Genomic DNA, 27,993 nt, shown 5'->3' on the forward strand with positions numbered 1-27,993 from the left:
GAGACAGACCGAGAGGAAGGGAGGAAAAGAGAATAAATACACTGCCTGAATTTCTGAGAAGCATTAGGACCAAGAATTAGAGATCTCAGAAGAGCTGCTGCTTGGAGTATTCTGCTTTCTTTAGAAGAGTCATGCCTTGATTCTGGATGATCCACATGGTTTGTTTGCTTTTTTTTTTTTTAAACACCCCCCTTTGTAGTTTAATGGGCATTCCCATTGCTTTTTGTGCCTCTCTCTAAAAAGCCTTGACGTGGAAAGAAGCAGCAGCAGGGGGTGGGGGGGACTGCAGCTCTTCTAAAAATACGGAGGGCATGCAGGAGCGTGAGCAGGCTGGGGAGGAGGAGGAGGGTGTGAGAGTGCCTCGCACCATGTTTTCTGGATGCCAGCTGGGTGCAGTTTTGGAAATGTTCCTCCTGTGAATGGAGGCACCATGAACATTTGGGAGGTGATCCTGGCTTTCTTGATTGTGGTGCTCATCCTTGTGTCGTTGCTGTCCAATGTGTTGGTGCTGATCTGCTTTCTGTATAGTGCAGATATTCGCAAGCAAGTCCCAGGATTGTTTATCCTCAACCTGACCTTCTGCAACTTGTTGATGACTGCTCTGAATATGCCCCTCACTCTGGCTGGGATCATTTACAAGAATCCACCAGGAGGAGACCAGCTTTGCCACACGGTGGGTTTTTTAGAGACTTTTTTGACTACCAACTCCATGCTGAGCATGGCAGCTCTCAGCATTGACCGGTGGATAGCAGTGGTGTTTCCTCTAAACTATCATTCCAAGATGCGCTACAAAGATGCTGCCCTCATACTGAGCTACACGTGGTTACACTCAGTGTCCTTCCCAATTGTGGCAACTTCTCTTTCTTGGGTGGGATTCCACCACCTTTATGCCTCCTGCACCCTGTACAACAAGAGACTGGAGGACAGGACCCAGTTTATGATTTTCACAGGAATCTTTCATTCCTTCAGCTTCGTCCTCTCTCTCATAGTCTTGTGTTTCACATATCTAAAAGTGCTGAAGGTGGCACGCTTTCACTGTAAAAGGATTGACGTGATTACTATGCAGACCCTTGTGCTACTTGTGGACATCCATCCCAGGTAAGAAGATACCTGCATCCTTGACTAGCAAGGGCACACACTACTGAGAATTCATATCAGACAAAATTATCATCTCTCAGTATCTAATTACTTTAAAATGTAGCTCTTTCCTGCTTTTCTTCTGCATGTTTCTATTCCCACTGTAGCGATGGAACTGATGGCTAATAATATCTTGAAAATGGCTTGCAGAGTGTGAGAGAAAGAAAAGTTATCTTGGAATGTGTTTTGAAGGTTGTACTGGAATCTAAAAGTTTACATATGAATGCATTTCCTTTAGGGTGATGTGTTTCAACAATTTTGCTATTGTCACCTAGAGTGAACAGATCCATGCCTATTAATTAATGTTGATCAGTAATGTTCATGCATGCTGTATGAACAGAATAAAATTGAAATTCCTGATATCCCTTAAGATTTGTCAGTGGGAAAATAGCATACTACATGCCATTCTGTTTTTTTTGTGAATGTTAGAATGTCACTGTAAAGTCAATAACTTTCCTTTAAGGAAGGATGCCCAGAGACATATTTTTTCCCAAAATAAACACAAGCAACCAACTAGTACAAATACATCCAAAATAGCATTAAGATTCAAATTCATTCTGACAAGTAAAGAAAGTTGAGTTAAGTGTACTCAAGAGTCCTTAAATCAACCCCCATTTTCTATGCATAGGAAGATGAGTCTCAAGCTAGAGCAGGGGGCGAAAGAAGGAATCACCATGATAAGAAAGCATAAACAGCAGGAAGGTAGAAAAAGGAGGGTAGAGAATGAGGAAATATAACTAGTAGATCTATAAAAGAGACTTAGAAATGAGAAACGAGAGGATTCAATGGGGAAAATTCATCTAACTATCTTAGCTAGAGTAGATTTTGCTGAAGGGAGATGAAGAAACATCCAAAGAGGCAAAACACAGAGCAATCCATTTAATGAGATTTCAAAGTATGTGTGCATATGTATAGGGGTATGTGTGTGTGTGAGAGAGAGAGGGGGGGGGGGAGAGGGAAAGAGAGAGGGATCATCAGAAAACAAGGAACCATGGGATGGACAATATGCAAATTGATTGCAAAAATGTCACTGGAAGAAATAAATATAAGTGGAGACAAGGTCCCAAGTGGCATTTATCACATCTGAATAAATGAAGCAGAAGTAATGTATTCTAGTAGTTTGTCATCTCTAACAAGAAAAAGTTAATTTAAGATTACTGAAACCAAAGTAATATTAATAATATGGAATACAAGAAAACAATAGACGATTATGCAAAAGAAAGAAAAATAAAATTCAGGAATATTACGGGTTTTTATAAAGGGTCTCTACTTTTGGGGGGCTGGTATTTTTAATTTTGAGACCATGCTGTGGGTGTTCTCACAAAATGGCTGCTTGGGGACTTACCTACTCACAAAATGGTTGCCATAGGGGGCATAACCACTCAGAAAACACTAATTTACTGGAATGCTACCTGCCAATCACCCTAATCCCCTCCCTTAAAATGTTCTTAAAGGCCTTGCCCTTTCTTTTGGCAGGTGGGAATACTTAAAGCATACAGTCACAGTTGCTAATCCTTCTTACATTCTAAGATGACTTATGGGATCCATAGGAAAGGAAAATTATGCTGGAGACTAGTGCTTTGCTTTATTATTAGTCCAGCTTCCCATTTTTTAATTAAAGGTGCTCAAAAATAAAATAAAAGAAAATAAGGTGTATGGAACTGGGAACCTGGGGGGTTGCCAAGATAAGTATCCCCCCAGAAAACAAAACAAAAAACTCACCATAGGCAAACTTCCCATGAGACTGGAAGAAAGGGTCTAAGGTTACTACAGGAGCTGGTGAATAAATGAGATTCAGATTAATGTCCCTAATCAACTGCTTGACATCTTAAGACCACTTAAGAGCAAACTACACAAGACATTAGAAAGTTATGATTAGATGTCTGAATATACACTTTCACATTTTAAAATAACTGCAGGACGGTAATTTAGACTGAGGTTGCAGCATTCGTGCTGGTGAACCCATTCCAGTTGCATCATTCTCTAAATCACAGTAATTGAATAGATAGCATCAACTGTAGTGCAATTAAAATTAGAAAAAGGCCTATCTGGAATACATTTAAATCACTCTCTTTCAATATTGTGGTTCCAGACTAACCTAGATTCCTGAGACAACTTTAAGAAGTCTCACATATCACAACTCATTCAAATTTGAGCTATTTTAAGGTAAATTATTTTGAATGAGTTTTCAGAGTAAAATGGAATTTCCACTGAAACGGAATGAAGATTTTGTGAATTGGGAACAAGGATACTATACGTTTTTAGAAGATGTCTAACAAGGATGTAGAACCCATGATAGTAGAGATTTGGAAAGCAAGTAATGCTAGTGCTGGAATTAGAACTCCATTTGGTTACAAAAGGTTGCATCATAGGGAGATGTTTTTCAGTTAGAGGCCAAAGTATTATGGGATAAACACTTTAATAGATGCAGAGTCCCATAAATAATTTTCTCAGTGCTCATCATCAGACACCATGTCTGAGGTTAGTTTGTTAGGGGGGGGATTGCTTTCATTTCCAAAGTGATAATAAGATTTTGGACAAATTATAAACCTGACCATTATGAATCCAATACAAAGCCAAGATTTGAAACCAATTACATGAACACCAAAGTGGCCTTTTATTATTATGGTTAGCATGAAAAAAAAATGGCTCAGAAGATGGGAATAAGATATTGGCTTCATTCAGGAACAACAAATATGTACAGGAGTCTGATTCATGCACATTTTTCTCATTTCTTCCTGACCTGCTGCTGAAAGTCGCATCCAAATGCTAAATTGAAGTTGACCATTACTACAAAGTTGAAGCAAACCAGTTCACAAACAATGGCTTGGATTTGGTTTCCTTTAATTGATCATAAGTTACCTAAGTGTCTCAGGTTCTGATGTAATATTTAAATGGGCTTAAACTAAAATGGAACAGAAAGCTTCCAAACATCTTCCAATACTGCCAGAGGATGAGAAGATTAGAAGGAACCCTTGATTATGAAGACCATCACCATGGTTTAATCCCATTGCATGGTTTATTTTCATAGACGTAATGAGCATATTGGCAGGCCTCTTAATGAAATGCTTGATCAGCATCTGACATCAGCCAGATTTTTCTTACTCATTTATCTTATACACTTAGGAGTAACAATTAGGAATGATATGGTTTTACAGTACCTCTTCATTTTCTTTCCAGGAATTTTTCAGTCTTTTTTTTCCTGCTGAAATCATGTATCTGTCCTCTGATACTGAAACTGATAATTAACAGCTGATATTCATCGTAATGCATTAAACAAGACTGGAAACCAGATTTTCCCACGTGCCATTAACTATTTTTTTGCATATGCCCTTCAAGTAGATTGACTGTTCCTAGGATGAGAGAGTGAGTTTAGTATGTAATATTTGATATTTGATTTTATTTGAAAATATGTCTAATTGTTGGTGATTAATCAAGTGTTAAAATGTAAGTGAATAGTTCAGAGAAAAAAAAAGCCACACTCTGAAAAAATATATCTACATATCTATATATCCACATATCTACATATCTACATCTATGTCTACATCTGTCTGGTGTCAATTGACCTTAAAATTATAGCGATCCTATAGCTAAGGTGACTTCCAGGAACCACAGCTAATTCCAACAACTATCATCAATTGTATTTCTCTTTTTGTGACATGAGAGACTAATATAGGATACAACACTATAAATACCCCTATTATAATATTTCTAGAGTATCACACTGCCTACTTTACAATTAATAAGATAAAGATTTAAATCCTTCCTCCTGAATGTGATGCTTATTACAGAAACATGGACTAAATCTGGGCATTTGAAAGGAATGATGCTAAGTGACCATATCAAATTTTCTGGATTTGCTATGTAGCACATTGTAAACTCACTTACAGTGAGTTAGTGGCTTCCATTAGTGGCTAAAAGGACTCAGAATGGCAGTTGTACTATTTTAAGTAGGAAGGGCAGAGTCACTGGTGTTTCACACTTGAATGGTCAAAGAAGATCTGCCACTACTAGTAAAAAAAAAAAAGTGGAATGGCCATAAATCCTTTGAGGATGGTTTAAAACACCTATTTGTTGATTTTTGTTCAAGGACTTAAGGAAGAAATTGAAACCTTCTAAAGCCAAAGGTGGGCATCACTGTGTTTGCTTTCACATACAGCTGATTTAAAACAGTTAAATTTTACTTTGCCTCAACAACTGACAGCACCTAGCTTGGTTAATTTAAGAATTAAACAGGGTCAGCCCTGATTAGTGCTTGGATGTGAGTTGGTTAGACTGAGAAGAAGAAAAGGAAGGAGACAATAACAAATAAGAAACAAATAACAATGTCAGAAAATGGCACTCTTGCTATTAGTATTGAGAATGAAGCTTAACTTTGATGACATCTTTGCCTTCTAGCTGCAATTTTAAGAAAAAAACTATATTGAGAAATGTATACCTGAGATTGTGGTATCTGCTGAAGTTTTAGGTCTCTTGTGAATACTTCATTGGCTATGGTTAGAAAGAGAATAGTTATCATTATCTATATATTTCATTGGTGAAGCTTAACTTGATAATTTATATTGATAATTAATTTCAATGATTAAAAATGAATTAATTACATGAAAAATTATACCCAGGATTTTTTGCTCTAATCCCATTTGCCCTTTTGGTTCAGCCTACATTTTCTTGATCTCATCTGCTTTTTGAGTGTAAACTATACAGTACTGAACATGATTTTGATTATAGATTATCTACCTCCACATGAAAGCAATCTTGTAAACTTAGATGTCTCTGACTTAGGCACTGCTGTTCTGATTAAATTCCTCCATCACATCTTTTTTGAACATCATGTCAAAAGCTGCACTGCAAATTCAAAGCAAAATCTCCATTATACATGAAATTATATGTGTTATTTTTGAAATATTGCTCTTTCATTAGTATTACTTTGCTTTCCAGTGCTAACTAGCAAATTACAACAAGTTGGCTTTAGCAACATGTCCCTAGTTTTCCCCCACTCATAGCTGGGTGGGAAGCCTAAGTCAAAGTTAAGCAGCAAGATTACTTTTGCTAGCTATGTGCTGGCATAGATTTCATCTTCTGTGGAATATCTACAATAACCACATTTAAATTCCCAATTGCAAGAAATGTGATAACAAAAACTATTAGTGGAAAAACTGATGAAGCAGAAACTAGTTTATAAAATTAGATGTGTCAAAAAGTTTGGATCATTGCTTAGATAAACAGGAGACATTAAAAATTACTCTTTTTTTCTAAATAGGAGGATTAATTACATATTAACATGAGGATTCATACATAAAAAGATTTCTGTACATATATAATGTGGCTGGTAGAAAAAATATACAAATGATGCAGCATGAAGTCTAATATTTTGTTTCTCTTTGGTCTAATAATAGGAATTCTACTGTATTTATATATCAAAATACATTAATCTTAGAGTTTTGTAAACATTCTGGTTAAGATATCCTGGGAATAAGTTCTACTGAATGTAGAGAACTGCTGTGTAAATCTATTAGACTACTGACTGAGCTATATAACAAGTGAAAGCCTAAGTATTAATACTTTGATATTAAAAAAAAAACTGTTAATTTTTAGCCTGAGCTAAAATGCCAACCATCTCATCTTGGTAACCAGTAACGTTTCTTCCGACCAGACAAATAACCTCTGATAATACTGTAACCAAACAAAGAGAGAAAGTATTTTAAAATTGAAATAGTTAGGCCTTGGTAAAGCATAGTTCAATATATTATTTAAGTCTGCAGACTGGAAAAAGACTGTAGTAAACCACCTCCATATGGTTGGAGGTGGAAATTACATATATGGAAATTATAGATATGTCCTTGAAATCACCAGAAATTTTTATCAATTAGTAACTATGTTTTCTTTACCTTTAATACCATTATCTGTAGGTAAATACTCTCATTCTTTAATCACATAAATACCCCATTTTATTAGTATGGTATTTTAGAATATTGTGTTCTCTTTTCTTACTGTCTTATATCTCTCCAAAAATATCACTATATTTCTTAAAATCCTTTCCCCTGATCCTTCCATCTGCCAGATACCACTTTAACTTGTCAAATTCAATTAAGGCATGAAGCTTTCCTTTTTGTAAACAGGTCTGCTGATGTTTGGCTGTGTATGGGATATTCCACATAGAATAATCTATGAGGCTGAGTGTGATGCACCCTTGTACTTTCTGTCCTTTATCTGCTTTTTTTATGGCATTTCTAGGTTTCACCACTCCTAATGGACTCTGGGCAATAAACAGTAAAAAAGTATCATTAGCAGTAAAATAGAAAATCCAACAGAATTCCTGTAAAAACCATTACAAAAATGCAAAAAAATAAAAATCAGTGTCCTTATTCAGCGATGATCAAAAGCACAATGGAATAAGATTATTTTATTTGCTTAAAAAAGCTGGAAGTGTGGGGATTTCACACATATCTGCAGGAAGATGAGAAAATGAGAGCTCCTGCTTAGAAGGAGTCTTGTCCACACTCAGAAAGGGGGACTCTCAGCAGGCCTCACACAATGCTCAAACTGGGCAGGCAGATTCTATTATGATAAAACATTTTCTGATGTAACCCATTCAGTGATTTAAAGGTAACAACCAGTACTTTGAATTAGTCTCAAAGCTCACTGGTAATGTGCTTTGGCCACTGCATCTTTTACCAGTTGTCTCTGAAGGTGGCCCACATGGAGCATAATTGCAAGAATCCAACCAAGGGGTGATTAAGGAGTTACTATTGCCAGGGCATCTGTATCCAAGTAAGGCAGTAACTGGTGAACTAGCTAAAGCTAGATGAAGCCTCTTCCTTAGCCATAGTTTTCATCTGCTCTTTCAGCAGGAGCTGTGAGTCCAGGAAGATGCCAGAATCATGGATGAACTTCAGATGAAGTGCAACCCTGTCCAGAGTAATTACTGGGACTGATGTTATTCAGGAGCCATACTATCTATTGACAAACAGCAGCTCCATATTGGAGGGATTTATTTTAAGCTAGTTTGCCCAATCCAGATCTTCACAGACTCTAAGCACCAGTTCAAGACTTCCAGTGCATCACCAGCTCAGTCCAGAGTGGCAATGCATAACTGGATGTCATCATTATATTAGTGACACCTCACCCCAAACTGATGAATTAACTCCCCTGGTAGCTTCAGATATACGTCAAACAGCATAAGGAAGAGCCCTGAGCTTCTCCCCCAGCACTCCGACTGGAACTTCCCTCTCAGGTAGGAGCTGAACTAGTCCAAAGAGTGCATGTCACTCCCAGCCCTTGCAGGTGAGCCAGAAGGATACCATGATCAATGGTAATGAATGCTGCTGAGAAGTCTAGAGGGACAAACAGAGGCATACATGGCCCATCTAGGTTCTAAAGAAGGTTATCCAGCAGTGCTGTTTCTGTCCCATGAATAGAACTGGACAGAACAGAACAGAACAAACTTTTATTGTCATTCCACTATACACCAAGGTGCACATTAAAATGAAATTGCATTGCAGTTGGCTCACAAAAAATAATCACTATAATATATAATACATATCCTTTACCATTCCACTCCCCTAATCATTATCCCTAATGAATATCACAGTCCTACATACAACATGTACCGCCATGAAGTAAGAGGGGATTATTAAGAGTTCAGGAGTCTAACAGCCCAGGGGACAAAACTATTACCTAATCTAGCTGTTCTGCACCGAATGCAGCAGAACCTTTTCCCAGAAGGTAACAAGGAGAACAAGCCATAATGAGGGTGGGAGGGGTCACTGACAATATTTTGGGCTCTAGACAGACATCGTGTACGCTGTATCCTGAACAGGAGGAAGTGAAATCCCAATTAACCCCTCTGCTACCCTCACCACCCTCTGCACAAACTTCTTATCCAAGGCACTACAGTTTCCAAACCAAATAGAAATACAGTTTATTTATTTATTATTCAAATTTTGTTACCGTCATCTCCCCCAAAAGAGGGACTCCGGGTGGTTGGTCAATACACTCTCTATAATGCTTCTATAGAAAGTAAGGAGGACGGGAGGTGGAAGATGTGCTTTCCTCGTCCGGTGCAGAAAATGCAAACGCTGTTGTGCCCTTTTACCAAGGATGCAGTATTAAGAGACCAAGTCAAACTATTCGTTATCTGCAACCCCAGGAACCTAACGCTACTAACTGACTCCACAGCTATTTCATTAATAAAGAGTGGTGTATGGCTGGGCCGGTTCTTTCTAAAATCGATGATAATCTCCTTAGTTTTTTCAACATTTAGAACCAAGCCATTTATATTACACCGCTCCACCAAACCCTTCACCTCCTCCCTATAAGCCCACTCATTGTCATCCCTGATAAGACCCACCACCGCCGTATCATCCGCATACTTCACAATGGAGTTGGTGGTAAACCTGGGACAACGGTCATGGGTCATCAGGGTGAACAGCAATGGGCTCAGGACACAGCCCTGAGGAGAACCGATGCTCAGAGAAATAGGCTTGGAGATATTGTTTCCAACTTGCACTGACTGCGACCTATCGATGAGGAAGTCAAGTAGCCAGTTACACAAAGGAGTACTAAAACCCAGAGACCCCAATTTGTCTACCAAATGCTGAGGAACAATCGTCCTGAATGCTGAGCTGAAATCAACAAACAGCAATCACACATAGCTGTTCTTCTCCTCTAGATGTGCCAAACTCAAATGAAGAACAGAGGAGACTGCATCCTCTACAGAGCAGTTCTGCCGGTAAGCAAACTGAAGTGGATCAAACAATGGAGGGACTAAATGCTGACTGAAAAAAATCCAGATAATCTGTGTCATCTAGAATCCTCTGTAGCTGATTTCCTACCACCTTCTCAAATTTCCCTAAAAATTGAAGGCTGGAGACTGTATGAAACTTGATTTGTGATGGACTACAGAAATGCAGCTGGTTCTCAGAAAGGAGAAAGCACATTCCAAGGAGGGGGCAAGACAAGAGACAACACAGCCTGGAGCTGGAATATGGGAAGACAAAGATAGTCAGAGTAGCCCTGCCCTAGAGCCTTCCAGGTTATTTCCTTTTAGCTTAGGTAGAGTAGCTTTAGTCTGGCAAGATTCTGTCTATACGCTGGGAGCAAATAAAGAACCAAACTTGGCTGGATTGATTCTTTGTTGTTCTTGGGCTAGGCCTGACATGGCTAAAATGGTTGAATCTAAAGAAGACCTTTTAAGGAGAGGACATGCCACCACCTATTTTCAAAACGTTTAATTCCCCTGTACATGAAACTGCTGTAGAGGTCACTTGGAGATTTGAAGTGATTTGAAGTTATCCTTTCCATCCAACTTCAAGGACGCAATCAGTACTCTTGAATGTTGTCTAATCTAAATAATGTGCTGGCTGAGATGTAACAAGCTGATGTTTCAACGAGACAATATTGGTATTTGGGAGTATTTGGGGGGGGGGCGGGAATCTGGGGATTGAGGTGAAGCCTCTATGAAAAAACAGGTTTACATTTTGGGAGTGCTCCTACATACCTGGCTGTCACTGTATTTGTAGTGGTATAATGAGGAGTATGCAAGTACAGCAATGATGCAAGTGAAAAATCTGAATGAATTAATTGGATTCATCCTGCCTTTAATTTTTGTGAACTCAAGGCAGCATATATACCTAATGCTCCCACCTGCTATTCTGCTGGACACAGCTTTAAGTGCTAAACCACTTTGGACTTGCCTGTCTGAGAGATTGCCTTTCCTGCTATGAACTAGTGGTAACTTAGATCAACAGGCAAAGCCCTTCTGAAGATGCCTCCATGGTCAGAAGCTCAGCTATCTAGTATGTGGGAGAGGGCATTCTCCCCAAGGAGGTGCAGCCTCTTCTCTCTCAGTATTGAGGAAAATTGCCAACATTCATCTGTCACCTAGCTCTTAACTGTTAATTATTTTATTGACCTTGATCTTAATTTTAAATTTTTATTTTACACTTATGTTTGATATTTGGCATTCTTAAAAAATGCCATAATTTGCCTTGATCGTTTATTCAAACACAAAGGTGGGATATACATTCCATATGAGAATGAATCAATAGACCTGCAACATTCACAATGGCAATATGTGGCCCCAAAATGCCTCCAAAAGGTGCCATCAAATTATAATTTTTAGTGGGACACAAGGAGAAAATATGCAGAGTAAACTTATCAATTGTGATTGAACTAAAGGTATTACATTTAAACTGAATTTGTCTAATTGTCATCTTTGCTTTTTTCCTCTTTTTGTCTTTGTTCCATCTACCTTTGGAATTTTGTCCTTGACTCATTGCATAAAGGCTAGATCAGTCCTTGCTTGAAAAGAATTAAATAGCCCAGCTATAACTAATACTCCTCTTATAGCGCCAAAGTTCATGTCACAGTCTGACAACACATTAAGGGGTAATATAGGCTGACATCTTATTGTGATAAGATTGGTACATGCTGGAAAATTCAGTATGGGTTACATCAGCCTTTTGATTTTGGCACTCATATTTTTACACTACTGTACTGTTTGTATATTGCAAATTTAGGACTGGGAAAATTTCCAAAAAACAAACAAACAAACAATTCCCAAAGGCCCTTTATATCGGGACAGCATACTAAATTGGTCTCCCTGATGGCTGAATGCCACAGTATCATGAAACTAGAAGGGAATGATGTCTCACAGACAAACTAGCTAGAGACATAGCATCCACATATAGCCTTTTTGTCATAAAATGTCTTTTTCATCTTTTGGTCCAGTTTTCTCAGTGAGATGCTGTTCAGTTGTACTGTGTCACCCCTGAAAGAATTGATAATAAATAGATTTGAAGGACCCCAGGAATGAGATGGTTGTTTTTACCATGCTCAACAGTTCACAATCTTTTTGAAAACCTGAAAGCTACCCTTTTTTAAATGCTCAGAACCATTGCTTTGAATTAGGCCTGGAAGGCTAGAAATTGAGCTGAACCACAATAGTTAATAAACCTTGGTTCCAGTTGTAATATAACAGCTGAATTTGAAACAATGGTTTCCAAACCACCTTCAGGGCAAAGCCGCCTACTGTGCATTACAGTACCTCAGAGCAAAAATATATATACAGTATTGTTTTATTGTAAGCTGCCCAGAGTCCCCCTGTTGGGGAGAGATGGGCGGTGAATAAATTTATAAATAAATAAATAAATAACTAAATAAAATGGTAGATTTCAGTAAATTTATCTTTTGTCCAAATGAAAAACATGGGTCATGATGTCATGACAATAAGTTCTGTCCCTTAGGTATTTGTCTCCAATATCACAATGCAATAATGAATGAGTAAAATTTGCATTGCAATATTGCGACACATGTTTTATCATTTGCCCTAACTTTTCCTCCTCTGCCTACTCTATTAAAACTGCTTCTGCCATAAATAAGATGTTATATCAGTAGTCACCTACAGGACCCTGGTTCTCTAATTAATACTTGTATGAATGGAAAGAAATATCTGCTATCACTAGATTATGTTCAGAGTCAATCTGAGCATCAGAACACAGTTGCTAATTTGCCAATACCTTTTCACCTCCTTAACTTCACTTATCTGAGTTTTCAGATTTTAAGCCTTTATATTAACCTATTTTAAGCCTTTGCATTAACCCTTCCCATTATCTTACTTCTGTCGCAAATTTTAGAGCACTCCATTCAAAGGACTTAAAAATACACAAAAGCTCTCTTTGAAAATAGCTGCTTACTATTCTATTGAATTAAAGCTGAATGTATTAATTTAATGAATACAATAATGAATAAATTGAATAATTGGTCCTAAAAAGCAATCAACAATTCCTTATAATCAAAACGGCATCCACTGAGGTTCTTCTATGTCTTTCTTCCTTTCATTCAGTATTTGAATGGTTTAAGGGTATACAAATAATTTCAAACTAAAAACATACCTTGGAACACAAAGCACTTCCAGAATGGACAGAACAACTCATTTCAAACTCAAAACAGAATGTTTCATGTTCAAAATATTTCAAATTTGAAATATTTTACATCCCTCCCTCCGTTTCTTTCTTTTTCTTTCTTTCTTTCTTTCTTTCTTTCTTTCTTTCTTTCTTTCTTTCTTTCTTTCTTTCTTTTTCTTTCTTTCTTTCTTTCTTTCTTTCTTTCTTTTCTTTCTTTCTTTCCTTCCTTCCTTCCTTCCTTCCTTCTTTCCTTCCTTCCTTCCTTCCTTCTTTCCTTTTCCTTTTCCTTTTCCTTTTCCTTTTTCCTTTTTTGTTTCATCTGTGGCCAAGCTAAAGTTCCTGTTGTGATACCAACCAACATTCACAAGATTGTTGATTTCTTCTCAGACAGCCTATTAGTAAAGAGTAATGATTTTCTGGTAATATGGAAAATATTGCACCAAGAACATTGCATCCAGATTGTTATATGCTGTATTTCAAGAGCAATACCAATGTTAGTTCCACTTAAATATTTAAAGCAGGTTGACAAGTTAATGTTTAATGTTTTATGAAAGGAACAAATATTCAGGATCTTTTTTTCAAAGCTATGGCTTTCATACAATCCAGGTTGTTTTATTTTCCTGCTTTTAAAGAATATAATTGAGCATGCTTGTTAACGTTAGTAATGTATTAGAATAAAAAGGGCATTGATGACTGCTGCAGATTTAACTATACCTGTAAAGTCCTAGCAAGTTCCTCGGTCTGAAGAACTTGCTAGGACTTTACAGGTACAGTTAAATCTGCAGCAGTCATCAATGCCCTTTTTATTCTAATACATTACTGATGTTAACATTAGGAATTTGGTTATTTTTTCAGCACTGGAGGTGATTAGACATATTCGGTTCCTATTGCAAAAAAATTAAAATTGGACTCCAACCCTCTTCAGAAATTAACTCTGTAGGGTAATTCCTATTTTAAAATGGTGTTATTACTTTTAATCAGATAATATCTTTAAAACCTTTGAAGCATGGCAAAATATTTAGGTTTATGGTGACTTATGGTGTTCCATCCTATCTCAGGTGGGTTAAAAAGTTCCCCAGATTGCCCCACTCCACAGTGACTTGGCTTCACATCAAAGTAGACAAACAAATTGTACAAACATAAATTATATTCCACCAAAATTTATCTATAAATAGCATATTCCTAGGTGAATGTTCTGGTCATTTATGGAGTCCCTGTTCTAAGTACCCTCAAGTGCAGATGACAGTAACTTGGAAATGAGCCTTCACCATAATAGCTTTCAGCAGTCATGCCCTGGGCAAGGGCCCTTTCTCGAATGCACTCCCAGGTAAGTAGTCTTGGTACAAGCTCTGTTGTCTTGTCAGTGCAAGAGATAAAAGCATTTTTTTTTATTACACTGGAACTTTCCATTTTTATTTTCTCTTTAGCAATGAATTCTGTTACCCATCTTTATCTCTACTGTCTTTATCTTTCTCAATTGATTATTTCATTTTTAGCTGTTATTACCGTATGCTTTTCTGAGAACTGCTGGTATAAGAGAACTAACTTGCATTAGTAATATGTAATACAGTATAAAATAAGTAAGCTGGCTCTGAATTTACTGCATCCTGGTTCTAAAAGGAACAGCTCACAAACTGTTAGAAAGCCACCCTAGAAGGATGGCTGACTTAGGAAGTAAATGACAGTATGCATTTAACCTGATGTGAATGTCAAAAGCAACCTAAAATAAAAAGCTTGATTCTCACCAGTTACTTTTCTAGACTTTATACAAAAAATACCATCACTGTTTTATCAGCCTCTCATGGTTATTTTAGGAAACTGATGGCTTTTCACATAGCTGAAAAAAGCCCAGAATTGGTTCAAATTTGTGAGCCACTGTAATCCAACTGCCTCTCATGCAGGTTTGTTCATCTCCTGCCCTAACCCATCCCCAAACCCCTAGGTTTGCCAGACAGCTTACAAGACATTTTTGCTGTGTGTGTGCGTGCGTGTGTGTGTGTTTATGCCTTCAAGTCAGTCTTCTGGCAACTGCCTGGAGAAGTCCCTGCAGTTTTCTTGGCAAGATTTCGGAAGTGGTTTACCATTGCCTCCTTCCTGGGGCTGAGAGAGCAAAACAAGGTCACCCAGCTGCCTTTGTGCCTAAGGCAGGACTAGAACTCACAGTCTCCCAGTTTCTAGCCTGATGCTTTAACCACTAAACTGGTTCTTATTATTCTCCACTTGCTGGCTCCTCATTATTCTCCAAAAGCTAGAAGAAAAGAAGCCATATATTTGTTGCTTTGATTTAACAATTGTTAACACATATATTTAACAAAAATAGTTTTTTTTTAAAAAAAACCATAGAACAGTTTATTTGAATATATTAACATTATATAATATTAACATTGTATGGGTGAATTCGAATTACATTGTGTTCTGTGTAGAATCAGTTTTAATTTTATCAGGTCTGAGCAACTTTGAATCCACCAGCCGGATCTCAGCTTTCAAGTCATTTATGATATTCCAAGAGAACTTGATAAACTTCATAAATGTTTGCATCTTATCTGGACTGCCAGAACAGGATAATCTTTCAGATTTTGGCAGATTACATAATAGGACCAACAAACTATATTCTCATACTGAGTCACACATAACTTGTGATTGTTTAATGTGCAGGTCAAAGGGAATGATGTGAAAAATTAATGTGCATTCCATGTGAAGTTTTCCACAGTAGCAATGGAATAGAGAAGATCCAGACTGGACTGCATAATCATGGTGCAGACAAACTTCATTGCCCTGAAGCTGCTGTTAGCCCAAAAGAGAAGGTGCCCATAGGTGTCACTAGAGCTGCATTTAATAGAAGCTGTATTTTCCATAAAGTGAAATTAATTTTTAAGATGCATTATGAAGCAACCAAGAACCAACTTCTTGTGGTATCCCTCTTTCTAGATCTTCTGCTCCCCTGGCCTGCAGGCTTATAAGATTAGTATTTCAAAACTATTGCATTAACCTTAGTTAAACTTTTGTTACTGGCCTGAATCAGTAATTGCTCAATATATGATCTGTCTCTTACATCAACTTTTCAGGTCATTGTCAGATTGCTTATTGTTATAATTGAATATGCAAGTACTATTTGGTATGACAAACCAAAGGGAAGAAATAAAATGAAAATGAGGTGGGACAGGAAGAGCTGTCACTTGGGTCCTGCTGCTTAGAACTGAAGATGGGGATGAGAGTTCTTTTCTTATTATTACATTTCTCTCCTTCCTTCCTCCCTCCCTCCCTCTTTCCTTCCTTCATCTGCCTGTGCTATACTCTGAAAACCTCCCTTTTCTTCTGTCATCACTTATGAAACACCGCAAGCAATAAATATATCCAGATAGACCTTTCCATCAGCAGATCGGCATTTTCAGGTTCTCTGTAGGAACTCTACTACTGCCTTGATGGTTGAGTGAGCAACTACAAGGTTGCAGATGAAGTATTGCCAGAAAGATTTTATAATCTGAATTGTTTATTTTAATATAACCATGTTTTGATTTCTGCAATATCATCAGTGAAGAAACATACAACGTTGTTCATTTCCTGAAGACAGACTGCTTTCAACAAGGCAAAACTAGTTTTGCCTGACATTTCTGAAGCAATTCAACCCACTGTGATTTGAAATAATAGAGTGGATTCTAGCACTTTTTATTTCCCCGCACACACTATGGCTTATCCACACTGCTTGTTGCCTTGTTGCCAGAATGCACCAGCAACCATTACTGGAAGGCAGAAATGGACAATATCATTGTGTATTCTACTCATCATGAAAATGACCTCCAGGTGCATTTTATTGCCAAGGTTTTAAAAAAACTATTTTTCCTTTATGTTCTGAATGGCGCAATCTGTTTTAGCTGTGGTGCTTTACTTCTTTACAGGCTAACTCCAAGAGGAAGAAATGTGTGCTAAAATGAGACAATAGTTACCCTAATTTCTAGTTTTTCTAGAGTTTCCTTTTAATCATGGTACTGAAATAGCACAGTGGCTATGATCTTTGCTGAGCCTACAGTACATGCTGATTTGAAAGTCAGCAGAATTTTTTAAAATTGCAATTTCACTTTTCTTGAGCTAGCTAGCTTTCCCCCCCATTTTGTTTGTTTGTTTTTTGATAAAAATAAGTTCAAGGCTGCACCATTTCATTGTTTCTTCAGTCATTTTTTTTTTAAATGACAAACTAGCTGACTCAGAAAAATAAAAAAAATATAATTAAAATAACAAAACATTCCTACCAAGTTCTGAATTGGTAAATTTCTATATTTGAGGCAAAGAACATAGCCATTGAGTTATTTCAGCAATGTTGGAAAAAGGGGACATAGAAGCTATTAAAGTGTAACAGGATGGCAAGAAAGAAATTTTTACTTTAACAGTGGTTGTTGTGCCTGTTTATACACCCTGAAGATTTCCACTCTGTTGATGCTTTAACTTGAATATATAAATCTATAAACTTAACTTGGGGGGAGAGATAGGTAGACAGTCAGACATATAAAAATATGTCCATGAAGACCCACCTACATGAAGTAAAACATTGGCAATTAGTTTTTTCAGAACAGAAGGTGGGATGCAGACTAGAGAGGAATTGTCCAATAGGAGGACTTACTGGTCTCTGTCCAGACTGAATCCTCTGGAAGTTGTTGACAAAATTTCTCAGTCTGAATGGGATTTTCTTGAACTGGCTTAGGGTCAGAAACAGCTTAAATGGTAAGCGCAGATATGGTCATAGTTACAGGATATAAATAAGTGAACTGAGAAAAATCCCAACATGCTCTATCCTCTTTGCTCTTGATTTATATTCACTTCTGAATCCTATGTTATCAATCAAGCAGAAAACAATACCCCAATCAAGGAACTACCAAGGAGAAAACCACACCCCCACCAACATGGGCAGGGCAAGCTACTCTATATAAACAGGGAGCAAACCCCACACTCACTAGCACTGATAATGTTACCTAGTTGGGTAATGAAATGTCTGCAAGCAAACAGCCAAGCTCAGAGGGCACCAAGGACTCCACATTTCAACCCTGAGCTACAGATATTCTCTTCTATTGCTGTATTATTTCCTTCATTCCTTCTTCTCATCTTGATAAACCTTGGGTTTTTTTTCTCATTTCACTTTAGACTTAAGAACACAAGTCTCTGTCAGATTGTAGCCTTCAGACTTTTTGTGGATTGCTATTGCTATTTCTTTTCTGCAAATCTGCAAGGTATGGAGATCTGAAAACTAAAAGTGCAACCCTCTATAGATTTTATACATATGTGTATATACACACACACACATACACAAACAAACTTTATTTTTCCAACATAAGTGTAAGCAACATGGGGTAAATTAACTTATATCTACTCATATAGGATCTCCACTTGTTATAATATGATTTGTTATAATAACTTTTTATTAAGGAATATTAAGACCCAGAAAAATCATTCTACATAATTTGAATGCCTCTTGGAAAAATTGCACATTGAAATGGCTAAGTAAAAAAGTGGAAATACTACCTAAATTAATTTTTTTTTTTTAAATTATTATTAATTTTTCAAGATAGACTTGTATTCTATCGGTCTTATATTCTGCATTATGTGAAATACTACCTCAATTTCTTATTGACTTTCTTGTTTGTGTCAAACACTATACAGTGTAAGAGAGCGATGTCTAGAAGAACAGAAGAGACGGAGACAACGAGCAACCAAGAAGATCAGTACGTTTATTGGCACTTTTATACTTTGTTTTGCGCCATATGTAATCACAAGGTAAGTTTTGCACCATCTCAGTCCCCTCCAAGCAAAGTTATACAAGGCATTAATGTTATACATCTCAGCAGATACTAAAATATCCACTTGGCAACATTTTGCTCAGGACTGTTTTTTTTCACGGCACTGACAATTGTTGCCATCTACTGCTTGCTTTTTGTTTCTTGCATTATAAATATTCTAGTAAATGCTGGGAAGAATAGAATCGGATTCTCACTGAAAAAGATCAGACAGGATTTAGAAGGTTGACCATAAAATGCACAGCTGTTATGCTGCATGATACATATATACGTGTACACATTTATTTGTGTACAGATATTTCAAGCCATAGCAAACATGTTGAGGAAGATGTCATGTCATATATTTTTATAATGTTTATGGACTGGTGTTTTATGATGTTTTTATTTAATAACACTCAGCATTTTGGCCATTTAACCTTGAATATTTTCCTCATCTTTCTTTGCTCCCTTGAGCTATTTCTAGTGACATCTCTGTCTGTTCCACATTGCAAACATTTAGATATCACTGTAAAGAAACATTTGAAGTGGCCTCCACATGGTGATGATTAGTAATAGCCCAGCTTTATCACCTTGGAACTTCAGATATAAGTTATCACTGCTAAATAAATTCAAGAAGATATAGAAGAATGCTTGTTGTAATAGTAACAAGACAGGGAAGGAGTATACGATCTAAATAGATATATAGGTAGTGCTCACTTAGCAACCACAATTGGGACCGGCAACTCTGTCACTAAGTGCCACCATCACTAAGCAGAAACTCACATGAACACGAGAGACTTATGACCTCACTTCTCATTTGGTCATTAAGCAAGTCACTGTGGTCATTAAGCAAAACATCACATGAATGTGATTTGTGATTTTACTTCCACATTCTCCATTAACTCTGCTCGTCACAAGCCAGTTGGGAAGCATGCAAATGGCAATCATGTAACCGCAGGACACTGTGATGGTTGTAAATGTGAGGATTGGTCACAAAGCTGGTTTTTTTATACTGTAGAAGCAGTGAAAGACTTTGTATTCCTAGGTGCAAAGATTACTGCAGATGCTGACTGCAGTCAGGAAATCAGAAGACGCTTAATCCTTGGGAGAAGAGCAATGACCAATCTCGATAAAATAGTTAAGAGCAGAGACATCACACTGACAACAAAGGCCCGCATAGTTAAAGCAATGGTGTTCCCTGTAGTAACATATGGCTGCGAGAGCTGGACCATAAGGAAGGCGGAGAGAAGGAAGATCGATGCTTTTGAACTGTGGTGTTGGAGGAAAATTCTGAGAGTGCCTTGGACTGCAAGAAGATCAAACCAGTCCATCCTCCAGGAAATCAAGCCAGACTGCTCACTTGAGGGAATGATATTAAAGGCAAAACTGAAATACTTTGGCCACATAATGAGAAGACAGGACACCCTGGAGAAGATGCTGATGCTAGGGAGAGTGGAAGGCAAAAGGAAGAGGGGCCGACCAAGGGCAAGATGGATGGATGATATTCTAGAGGTGACGGACTCGTCCCTGGGGGAGCTGGGGGTGTTGACGACGGACAGGAAGCTCTGGCGTGGGCTGGTCCATGAAGTCACGAAGAGTCGGAAGCGACTAAACGAATAAACAACAACAACAACTTCAAACAGTCACTAAATGAGGCAGTTGATAAGCGAGGACTACCTGTAATGGAATTATTAATGAATAAGAGTGTACAGTTTACATATGCTAACACAAGGTCACAAAAAACTCAAATCTACCACTATGATCAGAATAGTTCACTGTTACTGTGAAAAGGTATAAAAACTGAGGGGAAAACTGTATTCAAAAACATCATTTAAAATTGTTCTAGTAGAAATAAATTATTGAAATGTTCATTGGTGTGCTTCAGAAACAGCACAAGAGGGGAAAATCTAAAAGGTTATGTTAGCTTCTATGAACATTTGGAATGTGTAGATTTATTTTTAACAAAATAGTTGATGGAAAAAATGAGAATATCTTGGCACACACATGAAACTTAAAGCAGTATGCATAGTGATGTTAGTTTCCTGGTGCTAATAATTCATGTACATATGTCCAAACTGTGGGAGTTTATCAAAAAGAGCACTTATCTTCTGCTTATATATTTTGACTCACAAACTGAAATGTTTATATGATACATGTAATAGCCTCTATCCAGCTTCAAGTGTCCTTAGAATAAATTATTTATCCACCCTTGCCACCTCCATATTGGTGGATTTCAAATACTTTAAATTTCCAAAACTTCCAGATGTAGTAGTCTGTGGTCATGCCTACTGAGAATTCTGGGTGTTGTATTACCAACACATTTGGAGACACTGACATCAGGAAGGCTGATTAAAACATGTTAAATCAAAGTCCAGTTTTGAAAATGAAATAGCTTTGGTCACTTGATTACTTGCACAGTGAAGGCCAATTTTCCTTTGTCTTTTAAAACTGAGGCATTGTATCAAAATGGTTCCTCCCTATTGCCACAGTCCACTCCAGAGACTAACAGTGATGGAATATTACTCAGTAATTGGCAGTTGTGCTGTGGAAGCATTTCTGGCTACCCCATCACTAGGCTAAGTCCAGATGGTGGAATTTCTTAGTGTTGACATATTGATTGTGAAATATTCTCCCACTACAGCTTAGACTCATGCCCATAGCATCTAGTTTTTGGCATCAGGTAAAGATAGGTAGATGACAGGTAGATAGATTAGGATTAGGATTAGGATGATTCACCATTAAGTAGCTGGGCCTATATAATCAAGTAAGATGGTTAAGGACAGCCTTAAAAAACAAAAACCTCTTCTGCCTGATCATTAAAATTGTTTATAAAGTAAAGATAGATAGATGACAGATAGGTAGATAGATTAGATATGGATGGATGGATGGATTCTGATGGATCAGTTCAAAATGACAAATAGAATTTAATACCATCTAAAGTAAACATACATATTGTCCTAACAGTCAGGAATCATGCTGAGATGAGGAGTAGGTCTCTAGTGTTTATTGCTGCTACATAAGACAGAATCCTAACAAACTGAAGAAGCATGGGAAAACCCAGACAGATAAACCCCAAAAGTTAAGGCGGGTCTGATCTGTGTCTCTCTGAACGGCTGCTTAATTCCTCAGTACTACGCATGCATTTTCCCCCCTAGATAGAGGCCCCCTCCTGCTCGCCATCAGTACTCATGACACATATTCAGTGAATAAATGTATAAATCCACCCAAGAATTTATGCTTTGCAAGCAACAAGTACTAGGTTTGATCTTTGCCATTTCTAAATAGCCACTGGAATCAATGTAAGGCAGCTTTGTGTTTCTACATTTACGGAACGCTTAAAGCTCAGATGGGAACCTGAAACAAAGAAGCAACTGCTTTAAAGCAGTGCTGTGCTTGTGCCCCCACATGTCCTGAAGCTCTTCTAAATAATTTTTAGCCCATGGAGTCTTGCAGGGGTTGACTATTGTCCTAACAGCCAGGAACCATGCTGAGACAAGGATAGGTCTCTAGTGTTTTATTACTGCTACATAACAGAAAATCCTAACAAACTGAAGAAGCGTGGGAAAAACCCAGACATATAAACCCCAAAGGTTAAGGCGGGCCTGATCTGTGTCTCTTTGAATGGCTACCTAATTCCTCAGTACTACGCATGCGCTTTACAGCCTGGATGGGAGCCCCCTGCTCGCCATCCTTACTCATGACAACTATTGCCTATTTCAATCAGTGTCTAGCATATGTGTTTCATGCTTAGTCTCTTTCTGTAAGCTTGTAATAGGCTGATACTTGAATCACCCTATTAAGTGATACCAGTACTGACCGGCTAATGCTAAATGTGCTTAACTTTATCAAATATAACCACATTTAAATAGCATATAGGCTATCAGTACTGAAAGATGGTTCACTACCACTACTTTCCTGAGGAGAAATTGTTTTTTTTTTTTAAATCTAAATATATGTCTCAGTTTTGTGTTATTGATTATGTGCCATCAAGTCAGTGACAACTCTTAACAACTACATGGATTTTCTCCAGGATTTAATATATATTTATTGTAAAGTTTGTTTTTAAATTTGATTTCTATTGTTTTAATCCTAACTATGTATTGGGGAGTTGCATGCCACCCAGAGTCACCTGATTGGAGTGGTCTGTAATTTCTGAAAATATATAAATTTACTTATACAGTACTCATAGATTTGAGTGTCTGTTAATATTAAATTGCAGTATTTTGCTAGTCTTATTTGTATGCACATATTTTTTGTCTTCTGTTTTATGTTGTGTTATATCCAATGGCTGGAACATATAAAGGATATATGCTGACTTTTTAAATGCTTTTGAGATGGCAAGATTGATTCCAATTGATATGCCAGTAAGTTCAAGCACTCCTTCCTATAAAGAAGCCAAGATGCCTAATGCCAACTTGTAAAAACATGATATAAGAAGTTGACCCCAGTCCTAATGTAGCATCAGTGTAGAAGTATTAGAAGTGAAACCACAAACATGAGCTGAGGAAAGAGAGCAATCAATAGCCCAATTTTTTTTTAGCAACCTATGGATCTTTTTTGTCTTTGAAAGCCACAGGATATCTGATAGTACTGGTACTGGTACTAGTGGTAGTAATAATAGTAGTAGTAGTAGTAATAATAATAGACTGTACTTTGTAAGAGCACACTTGAATGCTAATCCCCTTGTTTTCTTCTACCCAGCAAAATTGAGGGATCAGAATGGACATTCTTAAGGACAAAAATAATGTAGCACTAACATAGAGAAAGTCAATGGCATCATTAGACACATGTCAAAGTCCATATACCAGCAGAGTTTCTACAGACTCCTGACCCCAATTGTTTTTTTCTTGGACACAGTTCTCTCTAAGCAAGATAAATGTGGCAGGAGTAAGGAGAAACAGATGCCCCCATTCTGCTTTCTTCAGATTGTGATTATGCTCAAACAAAAAAAGATGATGTGGACCCACTGAGGATATTTTCCCCAATACTCCTCCAAACCAGTATCTAGTACTTAACAATACAGCAAGAAATAGCAGGATTTATTGGGGCTTGTTTTCTGTAGCATAAAAATCAATGGCTAATTTATCCAAAATTGCTTAGTAGTCTAAACACTCAGCAAATAAAAAAGCAGATTATCCTTTTAAAAAATCATTGGAAAAACAATTGGAAAAATAATTGGATCAAGTACTGCCAAAAGACTCTTTATAGCTTTTTAATATCATAGTAGTAAACATTGATTCTTTCTTTTAAAGACTCAACAAGAAGGATAATATGAAGCCTGATTCTATCATCAATTTAAACTATACATTCTAAAAATTTATGTCATACAGCCTTTTTTGTACCAGGTCTATGAATATATTGATTAATATTTATATGATTAATGAGTGTATGATTAATAGTTACACTGACGATCAGGTGGACTGTATATACTATTCTGAGAGCTTTTATGACTAATGTATGGTTAGTATTTTCCCTTTGCTAAAATAATTTCTTGTTTTAGAAAGCGAGCATGCCAGGGAGTTGGGATATTCTATAGCCCTGATGAATTCCAGATGCAAGGATCTCTTTGAGACTATTGAAACTATTGAAACTTGTTATCCCATACCTGGAGCAAGAAATGTTCTAGACCAGTGTTTCTCAACCTTGGCAACTTTAAGATGTGTAGTCAAATTCCAGAATTCAACACCCAACATGCTGGCTGGGAATTCTGGGAGTTGAAGTCCACACATCTTAAAGTTGCCAAGGTTGAGAAACACTGGTCTGGATTCAGAAGGGCTGGATCATATAATGGTAACAGCTATATAGTTTCCCCAGCTTGCTGGGGAAGGTGACGACTGGGGAAGGCAATGGCAAACCACTCCAATATAGTCTGCCAAGAAAATGTCGCGAAAGTGGCGTTCCCCCAAAGGGTCAGACATGACTCAGTGCTTGCACAGGGGCCCTTTCACCTTTCATATAGTTTGTCTCTTAGAATATTGGGTTAAAGTTATCTTTTGCTGTCTTCTCTACATAGTTTATATATTCTTTTTTTACCCCCACCCAAAAAAGAGGGAGGGAGTTACATTCAGCCTTTCAAAGTTCAAGTCATAATTGGACATAAAGCATACTTGCTTGACTTCCTAGCAGAAGTCACAAGCTATGCAAAGGTCATTACTCATTATTTTCAATGTGCATTGAAAGATTCATTTCAGTATGCATGTAATGAGTCCCCATTGGCTCATATCAATTTTTTTTCAAAACTAATTGCATGTATGTATGTATGTATGTATGTATGTATGTATTACATCTATATCTGTCTATATACAGTGTGTGTGTATAATTTAAAGATAAATCAGTTCAGTTGGCATTAGTGTATGAATTATATTTTTCCTATGGCAAACCACTTTAGCTTCTCCTCCAAGTTCTCTTGTTCATTCTCTGTGATAACAATAAAAGCCTTCTGAGGAAAACCACAAAATGGCCTTCATACACTTAAATGTTTCTTAATGGAGATCTTACAGATAAGAGTGGCACTGACTGCATGGGATAGAAAATCCTGAAACTGACAGTTTGACAGAAAGTAATTATAAGAAAGTGGAACTAATTGTTCACTTGAAGGTAATGGCATGCTACAGCTTCCAATGCTACCTATATAGCAGTACTCATAAATATTCTTGGTGCATTAGTTCATTTCAGTTTGCCTCTGCGGTAACAGTTGTGATGTTTCCAAGGTCTGATGCTTACCTAGGCATGTTCTTTTACTGCACAGGTAAAGCCCTTTATGAAGGAAGATTTCCACAAGACCTAATGGTGAGCTCATCTACACATCCCCAACAATGTGCTTTCCTTTGGTCCTTGAGATGGGAGGACCAAAGGAAACCATGATGCTCTGGCAACCACTGCCCACAGCACTCCTCTCACTTCACCTCAGGAATGAGGCCAGTAGAATTGTGGCCCTCACATAAGGGCAGCAGATTGCTGTTCCTGCCACTGCTATCACTCATCCTTTGATGACAGAGTGCAGTGGGGGTGAGGCATGGGATCTTGGGAACCTTTCCTTTCTGTCTCAAAAGCCAGACTACAACTCATAAATTTAGTGTGCACATTTACCCAGAAAGAGCATTTGTGAACATGACCAGGACATGAACCAAAAACCAGAGGAGCTAATGAGGTTCCACCCAGCAGAAACTCAAACCTAATACCTCAGTGGAGTAGGGAGAAGCTTGCTTTTCTTTGAAGTTACCATTCCCAGCCCACTTTCTTCCAATGCCTCTTTGTACTTTTCCTCTCAGGATTAGGCTGGAATCAATGTCTTCATTTCAGCTAGAGGAGAAAGAGGAGGAGAAAGCTCACATCACCTTCTTCATTTAGATGAATTTAAATGAAAGGTCTTCCAGGAGGTCAATATTCTCCTTTCTGCCCCCTTCCCCAAAGGAAATTGTTATTGAATGAATCTCTGTTCTCTCTACAGTAGTAGCCAAAACAGTGCCCTGTGGCTGGATAGGAGAGGCAGCCCTGAAGCAGGCCAGTTGGAGCCCAGCAAGTCATTGACCCTTCACAGATTCCTCCTCTGTGCAACATGGAATTTTTGCATAAAAGAACTTTTTTCTGTTTTCTGATGGAAAACACCAGTTTCATGATAGATCCACTTGATCTAGCTTCAACCTGCCTCAGAATGGGCTAGTACCAAGATGGATGCTGTGTTGTGCAGACATGTCCTCAGCAAATGGTATGTTTGTTGTCTTGAGCCAGGCAAAAATGCTTTTGCTGAATTCAGTGTCCTGCTTGATCTCTCTTCCCCTCGCATCCTTTTATACGGAAACTGTACACTCAGGCAACGCACCAGGACAGGACAGGGACTAAAAGTATATATACTCCAGAATTTATGTAGGAAAAGGTTGTTCTGGATTTTTGTTAAATACTACAAATAATAAGTGCTGAATTATTAATATGCATACTGTGGGCCACTGTGCACATTCATCATTGCTCATTGAGACTGTGCAAATAGTCTGTCCATGACCAGAGAATTCAATATATTTTCTCATCAGTATAATTCTGATAGGAGGTACACACACACACACACACACACACACTTCCTAGACATTATGCATAATCTTTAACAAGTCCTGGGGGTGCTTTATTTCTGCACTATACATTCAATCAGCAGTATAGACATTCTGCAGTTAGTATGATGGTTTCCAAGAAAAATGACCTTGGTTTTTTGTTCTGATTTACTGTTATAATATCTATTGTCCTCAGACTAACCATCACTTATTCACTAGGAAAAAAGAGGTACCTGCAGCCTTTTCATTCTCTTGCTGATCATCTAGGCAGTACTAGGAGGGTTACAGGAGGGAAATATAGCCCTCTTCTTTGCCCCAATAATTTTGACAAAAATCATCCCTATTAATCAGCTGAAAAAAAAGACTGCCATCAAACCCCCTTTCTTCTGCTTTTCTGCAGCTCAGTGGAAAGTGTATCCATTAATTGCATAAACCCACTGGATTCCATACAATTTCAAGAATCAGGTTACCCACCTCATTTAGATATAAAAGTCATGGTATGTTTCTTGGAGACTATGCCTATTGATTGGAGAATGTGCATAAACCAAATGGCAGTTTTATTTATGTCCAGTAGTAGCCTATCACTTTCTCATTCATATAAATTTCTCAGAGGCTATGACTGGTAGAGTTCTTGAAAGCTGATCTAATATGGAACATTCAGATGCTTGATATTTTTATCTGACATTAATGTTTTTTTTCTCTCTCTTTTCTTGGCAGATTAGTAGAATTGTCATCAATAGTTCCCATCAATGCTCACTGGGGAGTTATTTCCAAGTGTCTGGCCTATAGCAAAGCTGTTTCAGATCCCTTTGTTTATTCTTTGTTACGACATCAGTATAAGAAGACATGGAAAGACATAATAAATAAGATGCTGAAAAGAGGCTCAATAAATTCATCAGCTCTCACAAGTGAATCACAAAGTCGAAATTTTTTGCAAGGGAACGAATGAAGAGGCAAAGATGAACTATTTATGAAATGTAGCAAATGCTGGTGGACAAAAGCTGAAGAATGGTAGGCTGGCATCTCTGGGATCATCAGCTGACAATAGTTTGGAAAGCCTGCCTGTTAAGTCTTCAGCAATTTAGGTAATTAATTTCAAAGCAAAGTTGGATGCCTTTTAATTCTGATATACAATATAGTCTACAA

At 37.6% G+C, this 27,993-nt stretch overlaps 1 protein-coding gene across 1 annotated transcript; it reads left to right on the top strand.

The window, feature by feature from the left end:
* Positions 1 to 177: 177 nt before the first annotated feature.
* Positions 178 to 27,993, top strand: GPR26 (G protein-coupled receptor 26). Its single transcript, XM_063306152.1, has 3 exons — positions 178 to 1,098; positions 18,693 to 18,806; positions 27,565 to 27,993. The coding sequence occupies exons 1-3, from the start codon at positions 380 to 382 to the stop codon at positions 27,794 to 27,796; spliced, it is 1,065 nt and encodes a 354-aa protein (XP_063162222.1). The 5' UTR covers positions 178 to 379; the 3' UTR covers positions 27,797 to 27,993.

Source organism: Candoia aspera, chromosome 6 (genome assembly GCF_035149785.1).
Source record: "Candoia aspera isolate rCanAsp1 chromosome 6, rCanAsp1.hap2, whole genome shotgun sequence".
In the NCBI taxonomy this organism is placed as follows: Eukaryota; Metazoa; Chordata; class Lepidosauria; order Squamata; family Boidae; genus Candoia; species Candoia aspera.